The sequence below is a fragment of the Macaca nemestrina genome, chromosome 2 (genome assembly GCF_043159975.1).
Source record: "Macaca nemestrina isolate mMacNem1 chromosome 2, mMacNem.hap1, whole genome shotgun sequence".
NCBI classification, from domain to species: domain Eukaryota; kingdom Metazoa; phylum Chordata; class Mammalia; order Primates; family Cercopithecidae; genus Macaca; species Macaca nemestrina.
The window spans coordinates 182,895,099-182,918,667 of NC_092126.1; the positions used below are offsets into that span (position 1 = coordinate 182,895,099).

The following is a 23,569-nucleotide window of genomic DNA, read 5'->3' on the forward strand; positions in this document are numbered from 1 at the left end:
TTTTAATACATCTAAGATGTGTTAAATTGGCTCTGGTGATTGTGATTTAGAATACTTAAAAATTTTAAGTATTCTAAAAAGAAAAATGTTTCTAAATCAATGCTGTTCTTTTTTGTTGCTTTTTCTGTATTTTAAACTGCATTTGGGAAGAAAAATTAGTTATCTAGTATTTATTAAGCCTTTACTTGGTGCACAGTTAAGTGATGCAGTTCTAAGAAGAAACTTTTAAAGAGGTGTCCTTACCCTAGAGAGCTCACGCTCTAATATGAAGACAGGACTTAGTTCCAATACTGCAGCCTCTGTGCCACTCAATACATTACGTGCCTTTCTAAAATTTAAACCATGTGAGGTAAGTTCTATTACTTGCTCCATTTTACAGATTAGAAAATTGAGGCATAGAGAGTTTAAAAATTTGGCCAAGGTGTTGGGAGGCCGAGACGGGCTGATCACGAGGTCAGGAGATCGAGACCATCCTGGCTAACACGGTGAAACTCCGTCTCTACTAAAAAATACAAAAAACTAGCCGGGCGAAGTGGCGGGCGCCTGTGGTCCCAGCTACTCGGGAGGCTGAGGCAGGAGAATGGCGTAAACCCAGGAGGCGGAGCTTGCAGTGAGCTGAGATCTGGCCACCGCACTCCAGCCTGGGCTACAGAGCCAGACTCCGTCTCAAAAAAAATAAAAATAAATAAAAATAAAAATAAATAAATAAAAAATAAATAAAAAATAAAAATTTGGCCAAGGTGAAACAGCTGGTGTCAGAGCCAGGATTAGAATCTACACACTCAGCCACCAGAGTGCCTAGGATTAACCTCAGTGTTACACTAATTACAGTGAGTGTGATAGAGAAAAGAGCAACATGTTGAACAAACAACCTGGAGAAATAAGGAAAGGCCTCTCAGATTGGGGTCCTTTACACTGGGTCTTTAAGTTGGAATGAGAGTTGACCAGTCAAAGATGCAAATGGTTCTTTAAAGTTACAGACAGATGGGAAAGAGGCACAGAGCAAGGAGTGACAGTTAGACTAAACTGATGAGCAGGTAGTTGCCTGGAGAAACAAGGATGGGTAGGTTGGAAAGCTCCATTGGGATGAGCTGAACATGCTTTCAAGGAGTTTAACACAAATGTGTTCACTGTGTGGAAACTCTAGTTTGCCTTCGTTGAAAATGAACCAAAAAGCTAGAGTTCCTGGCTTGTGTTTGTTGGTGCCTCTCTCCTGTCTACACTGCATCCCACATGGCTTTACTTAAATTAGTGGCCTTATTTACCTGCCTTCATTCCTTTTCTAATAATCCATCCTTTGTGGGTGTCTACTGAAATAAAGTTACTGATCACATTTTAAAATAAAATCCTTTTGGAAGAAAAAATTAAAATTGAGTGAGCAAATATATTCTAATCAAATATTCATCTAGTCTAGCTTATTTCTACAAAATCAATGCCGCCCATGATGGCAAAGTTAAAAGTAGTTTTCAAAAACCACTACTGAATATGCTAATTATTTAACTTCTACTCCCTGTTTTTCTAATGTGTCTTGGTTTATTCATGTCAGAACCATTACCTGTCAATTATCACAAGTATATTTCTTGAGCAGAATCAAGAGAATACAAAAGCAGGACAGAAAACAAAAAGATAGCAGTGTATCATTTATACCAAGTGTTTCCTTGGATCTAGTACAGGCAAAGTGAACAGTATAATTTGCTGTGTCTGTATGATGTGTGATTTCAAGGTAACATGGGAATGGAAGTGTTGCTGTATGTATTTTTTTTTATTTTTTCAAAAGGATTGTGTTTGTATGTCAAACACACACTCTGATTTTCACATGAGAAAAATAGAATATTTGTTTTATGTGATATAAATATACATCTTTTCATATGATATATTTCCTTTCCACCTCATCAAAGTAACATGTGGGATTTATGGGCAGGGAAGAAACATGAAGGAGATAAATACATCGAGGCAACTAGGAGACTTTCATACATGAGCCATATCCAAGAATAGCCACAACTAGATTAATGAAACAATGATCCTGAGCTAAAAGCTTTTGGAAATCCTTGTAACAATCATTAAAATAATAGTGTAAGACAGCAGATGTCACAAATGAGAGTTATTAAAATGTACCACTAACTGCATTATTGCGATTACTGAGTGTATTTCTAAATGCAACTTATCCTTTTATTATTGTATGGGGCAGAAAAGAGTATGTGTTTTTTGGTCATATTCATAAGGGTAATTATTTAAAACAAGCCAATCTTATTGTGTTTTCTCCAGAAGAAACAGACCAATCCACCCAAGAACGTTTCACAACTAAGATTCCACGAACAACTGAACTGGCAAAGACAACTCAGGGTAATCCTCTCCCCCACCTCTGGAGAATAACTTTTCCTTATTTGCTTTTAATCAGGAAAGACATTTTCTTTTCAGAATGTTATTTCTCATCACAGTGGATTACTTGATTTTTTTTTGTCATTTTATAGGTGAAAGAAATCAGCCAAATCTGAATACTTATATGAATATCAGTTGAACGTAGGCAAGACAAGTTCTTTCACTGGCACTTACTTTTTTTAATGTATTGTTGACCACTTGATGCTTCTAACTAAGAGTGGAAGATTCCATTTTTTCCCCACATTTGACTTTCATTTGCTTCGTTTTCCATGTCTGATATATAATAACTGTTCTCTTCCTCTTCCTGCTCCCTCTCTAACTTCCTCCTGGTCTTCCTCCTTGTCTTCTCTCTTTTTCTCACTTTCTCCAATCTTCCCCCATTTGATGAAACACATTAATAAGAAAAAAAGCTATTAACAAGAAAAATCACTTTTCAAAATTATGACAATATTTAAACATCCAGAGAAGTGATTTCCTACTTTTTATTTCTTCTCTGTGATTTTCTGCTTTCGGGGAAGTGAACTCACCTACACAAAGCTCTATCTCATCTTCATGCACTCAGAAGTATTTTCCTGTTTATACTTTTCTACCCTATTATCCTACTTAGGTTATAACACTTGTGGACTTCTAATACTGTGGTGGTGGTGGTGGTGTTTTTTAATGACCACTTTTGCCCATCTCTGCCTCTATCGGATGGTAGAAAGCCAAAAATAAGACCAAAAAGAGCAAATATTTAGGGAGTTAGAAGACAAATAAGTTTATGTTGCCCATTATGAGTTCTAATTTGAGGGGGAAAGTTGGTGAGAGAAGTTTAATAATAAGAGGAAACGATAATGAAAGAAATCTAATTTTAAAGTACATGTGTCACTGGGGCAACATTTACTCCAAGTAAACATGACTAAGACTATGGTAAAGAGCAGTTCCTTTAAATTTTCTAAATCTTTTTTACTTGTTTGTATGGTTTAACTTTTATGTTTTAAACTTTTATTCAATTACTTCATTTAATTTTTATTTGCTGTTTATTTATAATTATACACAGAAGACTGAAGTATAATATGACAGCCCTCTCACATCTCTATCACCAGCCTCAACAATGAACAGATGTTCTGTTGTGATACATCCCTATTCTACCCTGATTTCTGTATGTTTATTATTTCATGTTTTTGCAAATCTCTTTAATTTCTGGCTTAACGGAAGATAGCTGGATTCTCATAATCAATCTGTTTTAACCACAAAATACATAAATATTTACAACAAGCAGGATAAATAAAGACTCTCATTCCACGCAGGTTGTGTTGCCAAATGAGAAAGATTTCAGCTTTTTAGAGATATAAGGATTTCAGAATGAGGATAAAAGATCACAGGCCTGTTCTTTCCTTGTTTTGCCTTTTCCTACTTTAAAGAGAATATCAATATTGTGTCACCATTACTAGTATATATGGAATTTTAATCAAATTCCTTCAAAATACTGTGTTAAATATAAATTTCACCGGTTATTAGGAGTATATCAATGATCTCATATCATTATATAAATTGTCTTAACATATTTATATATGTTGACTTTTTTCTTATATCCTTAGCTCTTTTTCTATGTTTAAAATTGAAACTCTGCGGCAGTTTTCTCAAGGCCATATATTGTTTAGTGATGAGCTATATGAGTAACTTACAACCTAAATTGAAATTATATTTCAGCTCTTTTATTAAAAAAAATTCTTTCTAGATTTAAATGAAGACTATGGAGAAAACTAAAACAAAAATTCAGATGCCATGGCTTTGAAATCATGTAGTGCTGATTATTTCTGTGGTCTACTCTCAATCTCTTTCCTGTCCAAAGCTTTAAAATTTATATGTATTCTAGAATGAGACAAGAACTATGATTCTTACTTGTAAGCAGAAGCAACCTAACATTCAAAGGGATTTACATGGAAAGACGAAATAGGTTAAGAGGGAATCCCACCATCTCAAAATTGGGAGAAAAAAATTGCAGATAATCATCAGGCACTTTAGGGTCTGTGAAAATTAATTTTTATGGTTATGACACTTGGGAAGGCCCAAACTAAACCTATAGAGAATTTCAGTATGTGTCCGCTGTTGTTGGCTTGAAGTATGGCAAAATTCTGCTCATCACAGTCTTTACATTGGACGTTTATAAATGAGCTACATTATAACCTATTTCACAGGCACACTTTTTTAACTTAGTAGGCAAGGCATTGCTGATTTATGGCTATATAAATATCCACTCGATATGTGAATAAAATCTTTAAAACGATGTAATCTACTTACATAGTTTTCAGGAAAAAATTTTTCCAAAAACGTTACCAAGAAAGCTGGTGGCAGGAAGCAGTATGTGATGGGGAAGTGGGGACAGAGGAGAGCAGCATGGAATAGATGAATTCCAGGATGAATGCTTACCTTGAAACCTTAGGATGCATTAATGTTTCAGCAGGTTCTCACAAGTTGGCCTGCATACGGTGGTCACCCACTTACTCATTCATTCAGCAAGTCTTCGTTAGGATGCCTTTCTGTGCAGGTCCTGGATAATTGGCCCAGGGATTATCTGAGTTCTTGCTCCTTGCTTGTCCTCTTTTGATAGGCAGGGCACCAGATGTCATTTTCTGTCATTTCTACAGCATTTTGGATGACACTGAGTGAATACTTACTCACTTCAGGTTCATGAGCAAAGACCATTTGATAGAGACCACATACTCCTACTCTTTCTTCTTTACCTACCTAAACAGTCATTTCTCTTTTTACCTTTAAGATTGTTTGACTTCTTTAGCAAAGTAATATTTCACAATGACTCTTCACTGAGAGATTAGATGGATGGACAGATGAACAGACAGATGGATGGCTTATGGGTTTATCATGCTAAGCAAACATCTGGTAAAACAAATGCTCTTGAAAAATAGGGACAAAATGATGACTAATCCTTAACACACCTTACAAATGAACTACCTCATTCTATGTGCATCTTTAATTTTCAGTCTTGTATATTTTCTTTCTTTTATTTTCCTTTAGCATGAAGTCTATAATGCATAATGGGAATTTTCTGAACCTTCTTTATACGTCCAGGCAACATGTATGAGTTGTTGGTCCCTAGGATGCTAAATCTCCACTCAGGAGGCTTTGGTCTGTTGCTTATTAAATATAAAGTGTTCCTCTGTTTCAGCGCCACACAGGTTTTATACTACTGTGAGGCCCAGAACATCTGACAAGCCACACATCAGACCTGGTAAGTTGTTTCTCTGATGACTTAAATAATCAGCAGGCAGGGAAAGATAGGAAATGGATTGAAACAGCCAAATACACCAAAGGGGATCCTTACATTGCAATAAAAGATATACAGGGACTCTGATCTGTGTGGATAAGTGAAAAGATACTGATGAATCCATAAATGTGACAAGACTTGACTAAGGATTTTAAGGGTAATCAGATGCAGAGATCACTATGAAATTTTATTGATTTAAAAGTATTTTTAAAATAGTGTTGGACGATTTTCCTGACAGTTATAGAGGTAGCACAGAGTTAGCTATGACATGATATTATTTAATACTTACTTTCAGATATTCTTTTTCTCTTAAGAAAAGATGGTCTTTTTTCAGCATAGAAAAGCTCTTGTTCTAGGAGAACATTTTTACTTGATTCCTTCAGAGAATAAAAATATCACAAGTTCTAAACAGCAAAAATAAAGTTATAATTATATATTGGGAATATGTTAAATTTACTAAATTCTCCAAAGGTCCTAGGATTGCCCTCACAGGAGCTTGTTCAGAAAAAAAGTTAACTTGGAGGGGCTGATCTAGTTCGTGTAAATCACTCTTATGCTGAGGCACAAGTTGGACCAAACACTGGTGTTTTATTTTCTTTTTCTTTGTGATTCTAAGAAGTCTTAAAGTTCCAAATGATGAAACCTGCTTAGAATGAATATTCTAGGTGAATACATCTTTAGAACAATAATTTTATATTCTTTGGTTTATGTAGAGTCCATATACTTGTTTACAATTTTCCTACTTCTAAAGATAATTGGGCACAGAAATCTTTTATAACCATGTATATCTCCTGTGACTTTGTGTGTCATGATAGGTGTTGAGAGCTTAATGTGAGACTGGTGATATTAAACATTTCTAAAAAATAAACAGTAACAATCATGGCTAATAATGACCGAGCACTGGCCATGTGCCCTGTGAGGTACAGTTGAGGAAGCTGAGGCACAGAGAGGAACTAGAAAGTGGATCAAAGATGAGCAGTATGGCTTCAGAGCTTCCCACATAAGCACAATACACTTAGTGCTCTTCCTTAGAGTCTTCTAGATGGATTGTAAAATAGGTCACCTCTTGAGACTTTGGTAAGGCTATGACTTTCTCCAGAGCAGGAAAGAAAGCAAAATGGTTTCCTCAAGTTCTGTGCTTGACAATGGACTTTGTGAAAGGACTCAAATAATAAAACCTCTGTACCTAGGGATTCCCACGAAAGGATGTGGAAAGACTCCAACTTCTGAATGGAGACCTTGACAAATACACTTCAGATTTTGTTTTTTCATTAGACATATGTAGTCCTGATCTTTCTTCAGTTCCATTTTGGAATGCATCTGATACCTATAAATGAAACAAGATATTTCCCACTTCGGACTACAAATTCCCTTGCCAGTTACTTTTTCAAGTCAAGTACTGAAACCCAGTGATCACCTCAGAATACAAACTCAGGTCTCTATTTTCAAATTCAAGTCTATTATTTTTATACAAGAATGTGGTTTCTATATTCTGAATAATATTTTTGGTAAGTCATCCTTTTTATTGCCTGGTTAAATGACTTTCAATTCTCTGAGAAATTTTGTTTTTCTTGGCTGCAAACTTTCAATAAGAAAATGAACTATTTATATCCCACTTTATTTTAGTTCTGCATAGGACAACTACAAGACCTACTAGGCCCAAACCCAGTGGGATGCCCAGTGGGAATGGAGTGGGAACAGGTAATAATCACAAATGTATTTCCTTTTTATCCTGTCAAAACTATAAGCATTATTTAATTTTCATGATTTTGTTGAATTCACATTTTAATTTCCTTTTTACCAGTTTTTAAAGTTCTTAGTAACTCTGTAACTGAAAATTATTACTCATTCCAAAATCAAAACTTCAGATGTTTCTAAAAATAGTGAAGACTTTTTCACTTTTCTAAACCTAGTCTACTAGTTACTATATATAATCTTGCTTCTTAAAAAGATCCTGATTAAGTATAACTTGAGTGAAAACACTAAAAACAGCTATTTCCCCTAATTTCAAAATACTTTTTATACACAGACTGGTCTTTGAACCGTAATTAGTTGATTTTTAAGTTTATAATTTAACAAGTACCATTAAAAAGGTTTTGAATAACTGCATCTGTTAGCAATCTGGAATATGAAATTTAAACAAGAAATATTTAATCAGAGCAATTCGCATTTGGTTACCCTGGTTATAGTCATTAATGTTTTCAAATCATTCAGCTTAAATAACATAGCTCTAATCTAGTCAGATCTATGGGAGTAAGTACTATGCTAGAAAAACTAGGATACTGATCTGATAAATATTCAAACACCCAACTTCATGGATAAATGGTAGTTATTTAGATGCCTTAACATAGAATTGTATTATTCCCTTTAAATATTTTTAGTAGTATAACTCTTGTGTTTGCTTAGATAAAAAAATTAGAATTTATTTAATGCATATATATCTGATTAACCCATGACAGTTCTCTAATGAAAAAGAGATGTGAATAATACCTAGAGATATTTAGTCTAAAAATTCTTTAGCTTTGTTTAAGAATGTACTTTTGTACTTGATTATTATAGTCTCTGAATTTCTAGGAATTCACTTCTCTTTAAACCAAATGATGAGGCCAACACTATAAGTTCGTGACTCATGAAAAGCAAGAAAGCATCCCAGTATCTATTTGTGCTCATCTACTCTTTTAATTTTTCCCAACTGTGGGATTAGATCGTGCTCAATTTTTCAGATTGACATCAACAATCTGGCTATAAACAGAGCCACCTTCTCTCAGATCATTTTGGGAGGAAGGCGGGTACAAATTGTTTAATATTCAAATAATTCCTTGGAAGTGGCGTAAGTAAAAATAAAAGAAAGCACTTAAATGACAACCAAGCAAATGAAAGAACAAGTAAAGTAGCTGTGATCACACTTGAAAGCTACCAACCTTGGCCGGGCGCGGTGGCTCACGCCTGTAATCCCAGCACTTTGGGAGGCCAAGTCTGGCGGATCACGAGGTCAGGAGATCGAGACCATCCTGGCAAACATGGTGAAACCCCATCTCTACTAAAAATACAAAAAATTAGCCGGGCGTGTGGTGGGCGCCTGTAATCCCAGCTGCTCGGGAGGCTGAGGCGGGAGAATGGCATGAACTCAGGAGGCAGAGCTTGCAGTGAGCTGAGATCGTGCCACTGCTCTCCAGCCTGGGCAACAGAGCAAGCCTCCATCTCAAAAAAAAAAGAAAGCTACTAACCTTCACTATAATATTGATTCTTACTAGAAACATGCAATTATCTCTCAGGGAAACAAACCATTATATTTTAGCTTATCAACAATATAAATATTTTTCCAAAGCCCACTTTTATTACAAATGAATATCTGTTACCTTCTTGTATACATAAAGTCAACTTTATAATAATTTATCCAACTTAGCTTTGGAAGAATAATACAGCAGGTCTTTTTCAATTTAATTTGTCAGTTGTTGGGAGAAATTGGGCTGGTGGGCACAGGTAGACAAAGCTGAGCTCACTGTTTCTTCTTTCTTTACTTCACCTCCATGCCCAACCAAAATTTTTTGTGCCTCATCTGTATTCTTTTATTTGTCAATTGGGATCCCCTGTCAAGGAAGGACTTGCTGCCTACCTGCAGGGAGTGAGGTCAGCAGACAGCATCCAGCTATCATCTCCCTCAGAGTAAGCTTCAGCCAGAGAGCACTGAATGGAGATCTGGGCAGTACATCTCCATGTCAGCCACAATAATTCATACCAACCAAATGGAATTCATCCTGGGAATGCAAGGTTGGCTCAACACTCAAACAAATTAGTGTAATTTGCCATATTAACAGAATAAAGAAGAAAAATCATGATTATCCAAGTAGATGCACAAAACAACCTAGACAAAATTTTCAGTTCATCCCTAATGAAAGCTCTCAGGAAATTAAGAATAAAAGGAAGTTTCCTCAATCTGATAAAGGACATCTGTGAAAAAGCTACAACTGCCAAAATTCACACCAGCAGCAGTTGTGGCCAAGTGGTTAAGGCAATGGACTAGAAAAAGCTGCAACTAACACTGTACTTAATGGTGAAAGACTAAACACTTTTCTCCTAAGATGGAGAATACAGCAGGGATTTCTATTTTTGCCACTTCTATTGAATACAGTAGTGAATGTTTAGCCAATGCAGTAGGCAAGAAAAGAAGTAAATGGCATAAAATTCAGAAATTATAGATAACATGATTATCTATGTAGCATATGATTAAGAAAAACAGCAACTCTCAGATATTTGCCTAGAGAATACTACTTTAAGAAACTGGTGAGGAAGAAGTATTTAAAAATCTCTCCTCTCCAGGTTATAGACTTACCTGAGTCCACCTTCCTTTGATTCTGCATAGTTTTGATCAGACTTCTTTATAGAAATGCAGCTGTATGCAAAAGTTTATTTTCTTCTCTGACACAATTCTACTGTCACATCCACACTTTCAGCCTCTGTTGACTATTTTAATGCATCATTTTTGTGTTAACTGATTTCATGTTCAACTTTGACATCTTAGAATGTTTATCTTTATTATCCATCTCACATACATTTTCCTATAGTTTTTCTTGCTGAAGTTTTCAACTCAGATATTTCACATTTAAAAAAATTAGTTGATAAAGGAAGTGTTTGTGATCTATAGGACATACTCTTTAATTTTATTTTTAAAAATTTATTTCAGTGGCTTTTGGGTTTTGTTGTTACATGGATATACATGGATGAATTATACAGCAGTGAATTTAAGATTTTAGTGCACTCATCACCTGAGTAGTGTACATTGTACCTAATATATTGCAGGTTTTTATCCCTAGCCTCCTCTCACCCTCCCCCTTCTGAGTCTCTAACGTTCATTATATCACTCTGTATGCCTTTGTGTACTTACAGCTTACTTCCCACTTTTAAGTGAGAACATCCGGTTTTTGGTTTTCCACTGGTCTCTAGATCCATCCAAATTGCTGCAAAAGACATTGTCGTGTTCCTTTTTTATCACTGAGTAGTATTCCATGGTGTACATATACCAAACATTTTCTTTATCCACTCATTAGTCAATGGGCACTTAAGTTGGTTCCGTATCTTTGCAATTGTGAATTGTGCTGCAATAAACATACATATGCATGTGTCTTTTTCATATAATGACTTATTTTCCTTTAAGTAGATACCCAGTAGTAGGATTGCTAGGTCAAATGGTATAGTTCTACTATTCGTTCTTTAAGGAATCTCCAAACTATTATCCACAGAGGTTGTGCTAATTTACATTCCCACCAGCGATGTATAAGTGGTCCTTTTCCCCACATCCACGCCATCATCTATGGTTTTTTGACTTTTGATAGTGGCCATTCTTGCAGGAGTAAGGTGGTATCTCAATGTGGTTTTAACTTGTAGTTCCTGTAGGATATGTTATTTATGGTTTTAGACCACCTAATATTGTGCCCTTGGAAGGCTTAAAAAAAGAAAAACAGATTCTGAGGCCTAAAGACTACAGACCTTTGACTGTTGAGGTCTCTATAAAAATCTCGTGGTTCCATAAGCCCCAGGAATATCTTGAGTCCAGTGTATCTTATTTCACAACATCATTATGTTTTACCTGATGTATGTGTATTTTATACACGTATGTGTAGGTAGATATTGCTCTACCCCAAGGTTAGAAAGTAGCCTGCCAGAGGTTGAGATCTAAAGTGGGTCATTTTTCTAGCATTCTGCTTTTCCGTGGTTTCCAGAGACATGTCTCAGCTTAGCTGATGTGTCCTACCTATTAAAATCTCCTTGAGGCCTGCCTACAGAGATGCAACAAGCCATGCACACACTGGGCCAAGCGATTGTGCAAACTACAGCCCCACAGGCCAAATCTGGCTCATTGCCTGTTTCTGTAAATAAAGTTTTATTGAAACACATCTAGCTTTCACATTGTACTGTGTACAATGTGTGTTGTGTACAAAGGTACTTCTACAGTACAATGGCAGAGTTGAATAGTTGTGACAGAGACAGTATGGCCCAGAAAGGTGAAAATATTTCTTGTCTAGCATGGGGTTGGCAGACTGTTTCTGTAAAGGATACATGTTTTCAACTCTGTGGGCAAAACAGTCTCTTTCACAGATATTTAATTCTGCCGTTGTGCTATGAAAGCAAGCACAGAAAAAGTTTGCCCATCCCAGTGCTAGACAATCTCTCTGACTTTCTCCCTGAGGGAAGTTGTGCAGCTATTTTTTTCATTCAGCCAACATTTATTGAAAGCCCATCATATACCAGGCAAAGCATAATTCTGAAACCACCTTGGCACATGTGATTTGGCAGATATTGTTAAAAACCTGAATCCTAGACTCCTTTCTCTACACCCTAATAAGGGAACCTCGATTTACTGCCCCGCCATGAGTGTGCTGCACGAGAATCCAGTCCCCTCAGGCTGAGGAATGTGTTTTTCTGGGCTGTAACTAAATCTTCCAGCCTGCTGGCTCCCTGCCGCTGGCTTTTTAGCCAGGTGCTAAGATTTGGGACAAGAGTGCAGAAACCAATCATCCATAAATATCACCCCTTTTTGATCACAGGGAATGAAGTCACTGGTACATTTAAGAACTGATTTCCAGTTTACTCTGTTTGTTTGCAAAGTTTTTGTTACCATGGTTAAAAGTACCCAATTTGTTACTTCGTTCTGGACGATAAATTGCTGAGGGGTGAACTGTGTAAATCCAGAGATTTTTGGAGGACTCCCATATGGCAGTTGGGGGCTCATTCTGAGGCTCAAGTCTTGGTGCTTACAGAGCTGACTCTGCCCTTTAGAAGATGTGTCGGTTAATCCTGCCTGAGGGAAAAAGAAGTCAGGTCACAGCTTGGGCCAGACTGTCTGATTGGGTGCCAATTCCTGAGAATTCGTTCTCTTCAGTATCTCTTACTGATTTTCTCCTTTCTCTTCCCATTGCCTCTCTGCTACCTTTGGCCTTTCATTTGCTGTCCTCTGACTCAGGGCAAGAGATGTTCTCTAGTCTCTCCGGTTCTGGCCCGGGTGAAATGCCTAAACCGCAGCTAGGTGCAAGAGAGCAAGTCCAGAACAAGAGCTCAGTCTCCTGTCCCCAGATCTTTCCAGTGAGCCACACAGCTGCCTTTTGCATGGCCCTTCCCAATGCTTTCAGGCACCACTGGCTTCTGTCCACTTCTAAAGGCTGGAGAAAGTCCGGTTTTGCAGCTGATTCTCTGTTTGATTTGGGAACCTATATCTAAGGATCATAAGAATATGATGCCTCTGTCTCCACCTACACAGAAAATGGCTCGTTTCTTCCAGTTCCTCCCTGGATTAAAAAAAGAGGGCTAGGCAATGTGTATCTTTGGTCTTATGTATAATGTAACTCTGCAAAATCTTAAAAGTGGTAAGAATGAAAATGGGCATTTTAAATGGAGCAACTAACATGTGCAAAAGCTTAGAGGTAGGAAATTACAAGCACGTGTGGGAACCTAGCTCTAAGTTAGAGCTCCTAGATTTCTAACCTACCAGCCCATGTGACTTGGTGGATCTGGATATGCCTGGTCAGTGACTACTGTCAGCCTTGGACTGTTTTCTGAGTCCCAAACACCCGTGGCATGACTGGATAACATGTGCTTGCCAGCTATGGCCATTTAGCCCTCACACCGTGGTGGCAGCTCAAGTCATCCAAGAGACAGAGTAGAGGGCTTTAGGAATATATTCACTCAGAGTTACTGTGATGAATAGCAGGGAGAAAATGATCAGAGGACAGTAAGTACTCTGTGCTTTGCCTCTTAGTGCTGAAGAGATAGACTTTGGATCCTGGCATATGTAGGCCTGAATCCCACTGCTTCTTAGCTGTGAGACCTCGGGCAAATTGCTTCATCTCCCCTTGCCTTGGGTTTTCTCATCTGTGGGACGTAGATTGTATTCCACACACACACAGGGTTGTAAGGATTAAGTCAAATCATGAATATGTAAGGCACTGGCACAGTATTGGATCAAAATACTTTGGTTTTCAAGGGCAGGAAGATTTGGAAAAGGGCTGTAAAGAAGGGTCTACTCAAGACAACAGCCTACTGGCCTTCTAGAGTATATAAAACTTTTTGTTACCCTGGAGAAATCGTGGTAAATCAAACCTTGGCAAGCCAAGTTACCCAGTGACCCACATGCAGGTATTCTTCAATTCCCTGTGCTGTTCACAGAGTAACCACTCAAATGAGCCATTTCCCTTCCCCACTACCCCTGACAGTGAGACACAGGAGGAAGGCTAATGAACCATTTGCTTGTGGCCTGCCTATGGGATTAGTCACAAAAGTCATTGCCCCTAGAAACATTTTTTTTCCAACCACAAATAAGCTTTAATTCATGATTCCGTATGTAATTTCTCCATGATTGTATATATTTTATCTCTTACTCAAGCAGCAGAGGATGTGGGATTGCAATATTAGGTTCATCCCCTGGATGTCATAAATTAATGTGAAAATGTCATCTTACTTTGGGGAGGCAAAGCTTCTGTTGTCTATTTAATATATCTGCCCACACATTAAATGGAATCGAGTATATAATGTCCCCAAACAGTTTCTGGAACACAGTGAGCCCTCAAAACAGGGTTGCTGTCATTGTTAATGTACTAACTAGTATATTAATGTAAACATTTCATTCCTATTTTTTAATATGTAAATTACAGTCAGGTCCTCAAAGTAGTATGAATTCTTTTTTAGGACAGGTCATTATTTCTGAAGTGATTTTTATTGTTGAACTTCTAAAAATATCTGTTTCTATTCTTTTGTAATGAATACTGTCACCGAAACCAAGGAAGATTATTTTATAATATAAAAGAATAATTTTTAAAATATGACAAAAACCTAATTAGTTCCCTTTGGAATTGCTACCCAAAGTCCAAGCCTGGGTATTTAGACAAATGGCTAGTAATAACCACGAGATTATTGAGGGGCTTAGGAGACAAAATAACACACAACGTGATTTTCAAATCAGTTTCTTTCAAACAGTAATGTAGAGTTATAGGCCTGCCCAGGGCTAATTTACAAATCCCAAAACATCATTTGTGGCCTCAATAGCCTTATAGCTAATGCCACTCCAGGAATAATTTTAAAGTCAATTTATTAAGTATAAACCCAAACACACTGGAATTCTAAGGTGTGGGTTTTTTTTAATGGGCATAGAGGGATTGGAAGAAAAAAATTTTTTTTGAATTACAAACTGTACTGATGAATATTGGCAAAAGGTGGCCAGTTACCATAAATGAAATCCCACCTGGTGAGACAATACCACCCAGTAAGGCAGTGCAGGATGAGTTTCATGAAAGATTTGGACAAAACCGCAATTTACCATGAAATGCTAATTCTACAGAGAAAACATCACAACTTTTTCTATAGCCAGATAGTAGAAGCCCGTTAAAATGTCTTGGCATAAAAACAGCAATGTGCCTGCTCTGCAAAGAATGTACGTTGTTACTGACAACTCTACAAAGTTCCCATGGAACATGTTTTGTTTAATATATGTTTATTCCCTTTCATTATCTCTGCTCATAGGAGTCAAGCAAGCACCCAAGCCATCAGGTGCTGATAGAAATGTATCAGTGGACTCTCCCCACCCCACTAAGAAGCCAGGTAAGGAATGATATGCTGACTTTTATGACAGCTCAGCTCTGAAACTTGGATGGTAACTGCAGTATCATTTATTGTGGCAAAAACAGCAACATCCACACAGCCCCCAAAATATCAGAACCATGCATACAGTGCATGGGTATTGCTAGGAAAACATTTGGAATATTATCTTTGGAGGAATTAAAAGTGCTCCATGCACAAATTAAATATTAATAGGAACTTCTGATGTGATACTAACTTAATCATTACTTTCTATAATGTTCTGAGGGGCCATAATGGGCACGTGCTGCAGAATCACTGACTGTGGTTTCCAGTTTTGATCGTGTTTAAGTTTTGCTCTTGTGTAATTTATTACAATTTTTTTTGCCTGTGATTACTTATGTTCCTGATTTAAGAGTATGCTCTATGTAATAGGCCAAAAGTATGAATCTGGTGACTCAGAATGCCTTTGGATTGAATAAGGACTTTTATTAACGTCAACCACCAGTATACTCCTGAACACACACACGCACACACAGAGTCTTTCTCTTACTAGTATACCAGGCATTTTCCTGGATTGACAATTTTTCTTGGAGATTTTAAAACCAACATATACCAAAAAAAGATACAAATTGTTTAACTATGGCACAGGACTTAAAATGTGGGTTAAAGTGGACTTCTCCAAGCACCTTTGACCTCGCCAATCTTTCTGCAAATTATGAAAAGGTGCCTGTTTACCCCACCCTTTAGGCAGACAATGAGAAAAGCAATGCCCTTCCTCTGGGCTGGCAGCCTTGCATGAGAGCTCATGAGTGGATGAACAGAGCAGGTGCTAAGCTTTGTCCCGCACTTACACGTCCTGGGCCAGTGTGTTTGTGCGGTACACAACTCCCACAACGGTTCACAGTGAGTGTGCTCCCCACAGATACAGACTTGTTCCAGCCATCAGGGTTACCTCAATGTAGTCTCTGAGAAGTTCTAAAGGGTGTTAATTACAGTTACATAATAGAGCTGAGAAGGGAGTAAAACACCCACAAAAGGAGAAAATCTATGCTTGAACAATTTAAAACTAAAATGGCATAAGAAATTGTAGGCTCAAAATAAAAGGCAGCTGAGGATAATAAAGTTCAGAAGTGCTCCTATTAAGTCTACATGGAAAATGAAAGATGTTCAATTCTATACGTGTATATAGCCTTTCCAAAAGTAGGTATACCTATGTACAGTCATTTCTTGGTATCTATGGGGGATTGGTCCCAGGATTTTCCTCAGATACTAAAATCTGAGGCTGCTCGAATCCCTTGTATAAAATGATATAGTGTTTGCATATAACCCATGCACATCTTCCCATATACTTTAAATCATCCCTAGATTATTATAATACCTAATGCAATATAAATAGTTGTTATATTGTATTTTGTGTTTTGCTGCTGTTGTATTATTTTTATTGTGATTTTTTTAAAAGTTTTCCATCCACAGTTGTTTGAATTAACTGATGGGGAACCCACAGATATGAAGGGCTCGACTGTATATTCGTCTATAATGAAAACGTGTTTTCTATATACTAAAGTGCTTTGTTGTCCCTGGGTACATTACCAACATTAATTTATAGGAATATCAGAATATATTATTTGTGTGCACTTTTCTGTAGAATCTATTCTCTGTCATCTAACTACTAATTATCAAACATTATTTTTTATTTTTAAAAACACTGTTTTTTTCAATAGTGAATCTTTATAATGACTTTATCTAAAATACAATCTCTTATCCACAATCCCAGGGACTCGCCGCCCACCCTTGCCACCCAGACCTACACCCCCACGAAGAAAACCTTTACCACCAAATAATGTCACTGGAAAGCCAGGAAGTGCAGGTACGTTAGTCATGTAACTTCCTTCTCCCGCCATGATTTCAGTTTTAGTAGCCAACGTAAACTCTTCTTGGTGAGCTAGCAACAGGCACACTACTGATGTGTGTGACACGTTTGTGTTGGCCCTGAAGACCAGACACTGTAAATGATGGCTTTCAGGACTTATAACCTGACTCTTGGACTGAAAGAAGGAAACCATCCCTCTGCATATAGGCAAATTTGCTTCCTAGATGTCTGAGTGCTTGGAGCCTAGATTGAAGCTGACTCAGGCCCTTCAACAAATGGATTATTTTGGACAAGATGCTGTACATTGCCAAGGCCCTGGGAACAACAGATGTGATGACTTGTCATTGACTTATCCTGTCTCCTGAAACAAAATCCTGTATGTCCCACTGAAAGCTCTCCTATCCAACAGCCTTCATGCCAGGCCTGGTATTGTGGTGCTCAGGGGAAGATTTGGGACTAAAATATTCAGGGTGGCTGAAAGGCCTAGCCTGTGCAACAAGACAGGAATATGTTTTGGAGGCAAGCTGCCTCTTCCTCCATGCCTGGGCACACACATTGCTCCTCCCTCTAGAATGATCCTTTCCAGGCTTGGGATACTCAGACCTCATCCTTTTCTTTAAAAACGTTCCCTAACTCCTCCAGGTCGTCTTGGCACTGCTTCTCTGTTCTTGTCCTTGACATACACCTCTGTTAGAGCAAACAGAAAATTGTTTCAGACCTGTTTGTTTGCATACTTCTCTTCCCGTGCTAGACTGTGAGCTCTGTGATGACAAAGTCCTTGTTTTTTTCTCTCCGAATTCCCAGAACCAAATCCCATGCTTAGCACATAGAGGATATTTGATAAGTAATAACGAAGTGAAAAAAGGAATGAAATTGAGTAAAATTGACCCAGTTCAGATGGAAGCTTTACCTCATACTCAGGGCTCTTCACCTAGGACCTGCCAGCAAATTGCAGCATGTTCCCCATCTTTGCTCCCTCTCTCCAGAACACTACTTCCTAAATATTTTGTAGGTGGAATCGGGATAAAAATGTTAAAACAGCTGTGAAAGATGGAACTGATGTGGATCGCCGTGAAAGGGAGTGAGTGTCACTGTTCTCACAGGATGAAAGGAGGCTATTGTGTTGGAGCTTGTAGGATGTCCCAGGCGCACAGTGAACTCTAGGTCATTTTCCCCCAGCTGAAGGAGGAAGCAGCCTCCTGTCCATGCCTCTGGTGCCTATCTGAGTCAAGGCCCAGTGGCATGGCCTTGCTAGGAGACTGGGCTTCACCATTTATTGTAACCTGGGGCAGCTGTGACTTGAGCTCCAGCGGCTTGCTGATCGGACTGGATGAGCCACAGGGTGATGCCTGAGTGTGCCACTTGGGGGCCCGCTCCAGAGCAATGCTGTGAGGCTGTGTGCCTTAAGGAGCAGTTTGATGGCCTTGGTGCCTGCCATACAAACCCTGGTTCTCTCCTGTCAGTAAATGTAGCTTTGGTACAGCCCACCCAGCCTGAAGAAAAACTGTAAACACATTCCACTTCTGAGATGAACCCTAGTCCCCACTCTCCACCCTCACCCTCTGCCATTCACCTTTAACTCCAGGCAAACAGCCGCACTGAGGAGCCAAACAATAATTGAGGGCACTGGGACAGATGTGGCCTGATTAGCATCACAGAAAGTGTATCTTGAATTCCAGCCCCATTTCCTGGAGTCCTCTGAGGCTCTCACATGTGTCTGTGAGCACGGTCTGGGGCTGCCATGTGACGTGCACCACTTGCCCTCAATCTCCAGATCTACCCAGGCTTCTGAGTCCCACTCTTCTCACCAGGATGAAAATGCTTTGCTATGACAGCATTTCCGGTTGACTCTGCCAACTCTGAAAAGCCCTGTGGACTGCAGTGCAACTTCTCTTGGGTTTTGCTTGACCTCTTATTGTGGCTCATACCCACTAGCGTCAGGAACATGCATCCCTGGAGGCCAGGCCAGAGGCCCATCTGACTACTCAGCCCTGATTCCATGCCAGGCCATAGTCCTTGGGACAGGCTTGTATCCTTTGACTCTCTATTGCCCAAGAGTGACTCCTTCTTCCAGGTGGAACGTAAAATTCAATCTAGTCTCCTTTCGACTCTAAACACCCAGACTTGCCTGGACCTTGGGATGGATCCAGTTTTAGGGACTTATAAGTGTTTTAAGAGTGGAGGAGTCACTGTTGAATATAGCAATCAGGGTAGCACTACACTGGCCACCAGGCCAGAATCATGGACATTAACCCTAGGAATCTTTTTCCTTCTTCTCTAGCCATCTTCCAGGCCTGCCACTGAGTCTCCCTGACAGCTCTCATGTCCACCCCTTCCATCCAGTTCCACTGCCTTTGCTGTAGTTCACTTTCCTTTCTCTTGCCTACACAACTGACTCAGTCCCTAAAAATAACATCCAAATCCATGGTATTCAGCTTCTTTCATGATCTGCCCTTCCTTGTCCCTCCACTCTCAGCTCTTATTGTACCCCTTCAAGTTAAACACACCAGGCTATTGCATGCTTCCCTGACGTGGTTCTTGTTATAATCTCTGTCTATAATACAGCTCTTGTCTCTACCTACTAATTAGTTCTCTCTATTGGCACATCCTCTGTGAAGGCATTTCTCTGCCCGATGCAACCCGACAACCCTCCATTTTCCTCACAGACATAACCACTCCCTCTTCTTACACGCCCCTCTGTGATGTTATCTAGTACTTTTTCATAACGTCTATAATTATGCTTTGATATACTTGGCTCACACATCTATCTCCACTAAGAATCAGGTCTTGTTTTCTCTCCAAGGCTGGTCTATAGTGCCAAGCCACATAGTAAGTGCTTAAAAACATTTACTGAATAAATGTTTATAGAAATTTGGCAGTGTTCCTGTAAAGCCTGACTACTTTGGCTCTACATTACAGGAATCATTTCATCAAGCCCAATAACCATACCACCCCTGAGGTCAACACTCAGACCTACTGGAACTCCCTTGGAGAGAATAGCGACAGATATAAAGCAACCAACAGTTCCTGCCTCTGGAGAAGAACTGGGTTCGTATGGCAATCCGTTCTCACTGGATACTTAGCTATGAGGTGCAAAAGATTTTAAATGGTGGTGCAGATGGGGGAGTCTCAGTTTGAGGTCTTCTATTTTACTCCATTTTATTAATATGGTTGTTTTTAATTTTAAAATTATACTTATTTTCAACACTTCCTTATAGAGTATTGTCCTTCCCTTAGCAGACCTAGAAGAAACTGCCTAACTTTGGTTCATAAAAAGATCTAGACTACCTAATGCTACCACTAAATCACATTATTACTAACTACACATACCTTATTAGTGCATGTTAACCACTTGGTTATAACTTGTAATTCATTACTCACACTATAGAATACCTTGCAGCAGGACACAACTAAAGGCCTTATATTGTAGATGAATATGTGTAACTTTAAAAAGTCAAAATTGCAAGCAGTTTACAAGGAGAAATATTGAGTATCTTTAGTCTACAACGTTTACATTGTATTGTGAAGCTTTTTTATCTTTTGCCAAAATTGTTCATTATTTTCCATTCTCAGAAAATATAACTGACTTTAGCTCAAGCCCAACAAGAGAAACTGATCCTCTTGGGAAGCCAAGATTCAAAGGTATGTATGGTTGGCTGTGAATCTCACATTTGAAAAGGCTATTTTTGGTAGGTGTATCAGCCAGTTATTGCTGTGTAACAAACCCCAAATCTTAGTAGCTTACTATAATAATAAGGATTTATTTTTCATGTGTCTGCAAGTCAACTGAGTGTCAGCTGATCTAGGATGTGTTTAGCTTAGTGGTTCTGCTTCTAGCAGCAGGTACAACTGGGCCTCTTGTGGGTTGGACTCAGGTTCACCCCACATGTGTTTACTCTGATTCCCAGGATGAACAACCAACAGTGACCCAGGGGAAGCCACCTTCATAACAAGGCAAAATCAAGATGGGGAGTGTCCAAATGCAAAACCACATTTAAAGCTCCTTTTTGTGTCATACCTACCAATATCCATTGGCCAAAAAATGTCACACAGCCAAGTTCAAATCAAGGATTGGGGAAGAATACTTCTCCTATGGACATAAAGAATAGTTTTGAACAACAGTCTACCACAGTAGGAGAGATACGATATAGAGCCCAGTATTTGCATTTATAATTTTTTTCTGAAATGTAACATTTGATGAATTTTAACATATGCATATACCCATGAGACCATCATCACAATCAAGATAACACATATATGACATCCAAAAGTTTCATCATGTATCTTTGCAGTCCCTTTCTCTTCTTTCTCCCACTCAACCCCCCAGTGCCTACGTGACAACAGGCCTGCCATACTATAGTATGTACTTTATGAAATTTTATATAAATGAAAACATACAATATGAACTCTTTTTGTTGTCAAGCTTCTTTTATCAGCATAAATATTTGGAGAGTCATCTATGTTGCTGCATGTATACTAGCATTCTATTATTTGGATATTCAGTAATTTGTTTCTTTAGTAAATGTGTTCGTGGCATTGCAATTTTTACTGATAAAGCTATTATGTCCATTCATGTACATGTCTTTGTATAGACATATGCTTTCATTCCTTCGGACAAATACCTAGGAGGGGGTGGCTACATGGCATATAAGTGTGTGTATAATGTTTTAAGAGACTGTTTTCCAAAGTAGTTGTACTGTTTTACCTTTCTGTCAGCAGAGATGAGAGTTCTAGTTCCTCCAAATCCTCACCAACATTTGGTATGGTCAGTCTTTTTTTATTTTAGCCATTTTAGTAGGTGTGTAATGGTATCTGATTATGGTTTTAATTTGCAACCACCTAATAATTAATAACACTGAACATCTTATGTGCTTATTTGCCATCTATATATCTTTTTGCTACTTCCAATTTTTTTGCCGAATTTAAAAAATGGAGTTGCTTGTTTAATGTAGAATTTTGAGAATCTATATTTTCTGGATACAAGACCTTTTTTAGATACATACTTTGAAAGTATTTTTTCCCAGTGTGTGTCTTCTAATTTTAATGAAACTCAGTGTATCAATTTTTAATAGAATTCACTTTCTTTAATAGGTGTAGAGCTATTCAGAATAGTTTTGTTTGTTTGTTTGTTTGTTTTTTGAGACGGAATCTCGCTCTGTCGCCCAGGCTGAAGTGCAGTGGTGTGATCTTGACTCACTGCAACCTCCACTTCCTGGGTTCAAGTGATTCTCCTGCCTCAGCCTCCCCAAGCAGCTGAGACTACAGATGCCCACCACCATGCCCGTAATTTTTGTATTTGTAGTAGAGACGGGGTTTCACCATGTTGGCCACGCTGATCTCAAACTCCTGACTGCCAGTGATCCACCCGCCTCGGCCTCCCAAAGTGCTGGGATTATAGGCATGAGCCACCACGCCCAGCCTGCATTTTATTTTGGGTGTGTGTAGCCTTACATTTAATATGGCTATTGATGTTGGTACATTTAAATCTTCATCTTGCTATTTGCTTTCTATTTTTCCCATCTCTTCTTTGTTCCCTTTTTTCCTCTTTGTCAATCTTCTTTTAGGTTGAGTATGTTACGATTTCATTTAATCTTTTTTGTTGTCTTATTAGCTGTAACTTTGTTTTATTATTTTAATGGTTGCTTTGGGGTTTATAGCATGTATCTTTAACTTATCACAATCTGCTACCCAGTGATAATGTACAACCTCACATATAAGAACCTCACACTAGCATAGCTTTGCTCCCCTCTTGGCCTCTGGACTATTATTGTCATACATTTTACTTTTACATGTTATATACATTACAGTAAGGAGTTTTTATTTGTGTTTAGACAGCGAACTTTTTTAGAAAGAATAATAAGAAAAACATTGTGTATGTTACCTATGTGTTTACTGTCACTGCGCTTTTCATCCCTTTGTGTGGCTCCACATTCCTGTTGGCATTATTTCCTTCCTATCTGAAAGACTTCCTTTAATATTTCTCTTAGTGTGGGTCTTCTGGTAAATCTTACAGATTTTGTATGTCTAGAAAAAGTGTTCTGCTTTTAAGGCATTTTCACTACTTATTAGATTCTAAAGGATGTATTTTATTTCAATAATTGAAGATGCTGCTCCAATGCCTCTCACTTGCATTCTTCCTAGTAGGAAATCTGCCAAAACCCTTATCTTTGTTGTTCTGTATATAACGTGTCTTTTTTTGTCTGCCTCCTTTAAGGATTTTCTCTTTATCACTTGTTTTGAGAAACTTGATGATGACCAGCATATAGTTTTCTACATTTTTGTTGTTCCTAGGTATCTTTGAGCTTTTTGGCTCTATGGGTTTAGAAGTTTTATCACATTTGGAAGATTTGGGACCATTATTTCTTAAAATATTTTTTTCTGCCCACCCACTTCTTTACCTTTACTACTCCAATTACATGTATACGAGACCACCAGAAATGGTCCCCACAGCTCAGTAATGTTCGTTATTTTTAATTTTTATCTTC

At 38.3% G+C, this 23,569-nt stretch overlaps 1 protein-coding gene and 1 long non-coding RNA gene across 26 annotated transcripts in view; one reads left to right on the plus strand and one right to left on the minus strand.

Annotated features, from left to right (window-relative positions):
• The window catches only part of ABI3B (ABI family member 3 binding protein), a 244,785-nt gene that overhangs the window by 199,194 nt on the left and 22,022 nt on the right, over window positions 1-23,569 (plus strand). For 20 of the 25 annotated variants that reach the window (XM_011734009.2, XM_011734013.2, XM_011734022.2 and 17 more), the window contains 7 exons: window positions 2,266-2,343; window positions 5,549-5,611; window positions 7,274-7,348; window positions 15,158-15,235; window positions 16,989-17,081; window positions 20,004-20,132; window positions 20,658-20,726. In XM_011734009.2, coding sequence (XP_011732311.2) covers window positions 2,266-2,343; window positions 5,549-5,611; window positions 7,274-7,348; window positions 15,158-15,235; window positions 16,989-17,081; window positions 20,004-20,132; window positions 20,658-20,726 — 585 coding nt within the window. The remainder of the gene's footprint in view (window positions 1-2,265; window positions 2,344-5,548; window positions 5,612-7,273; window positions 7,349-15,157; window positions 15,236-16,988; window positions 17,082-20,003; window positions 20,133-20,657; window positions 20,727-23,569) is intronic. The other 5 variants (XM_011734020.2, XM_024791440.2, XM_071092516.1 and 2 more) reach the window with 1 other exon arrangement.
• Window positions 4,469-7,279, minus strand: LOC139362080 (uncharacterized). Its single transcript, XR_011620394.1, has 3 exons — window positions 6,834-7,279; window positions 5,937-6,024; window positions 4,469-5,003 (listed from the first exon to the last, which is right to left on the minus strand). It is a non-coding gene; the product is annotated as an uncharacterized lncRNA (long non-coding RNA).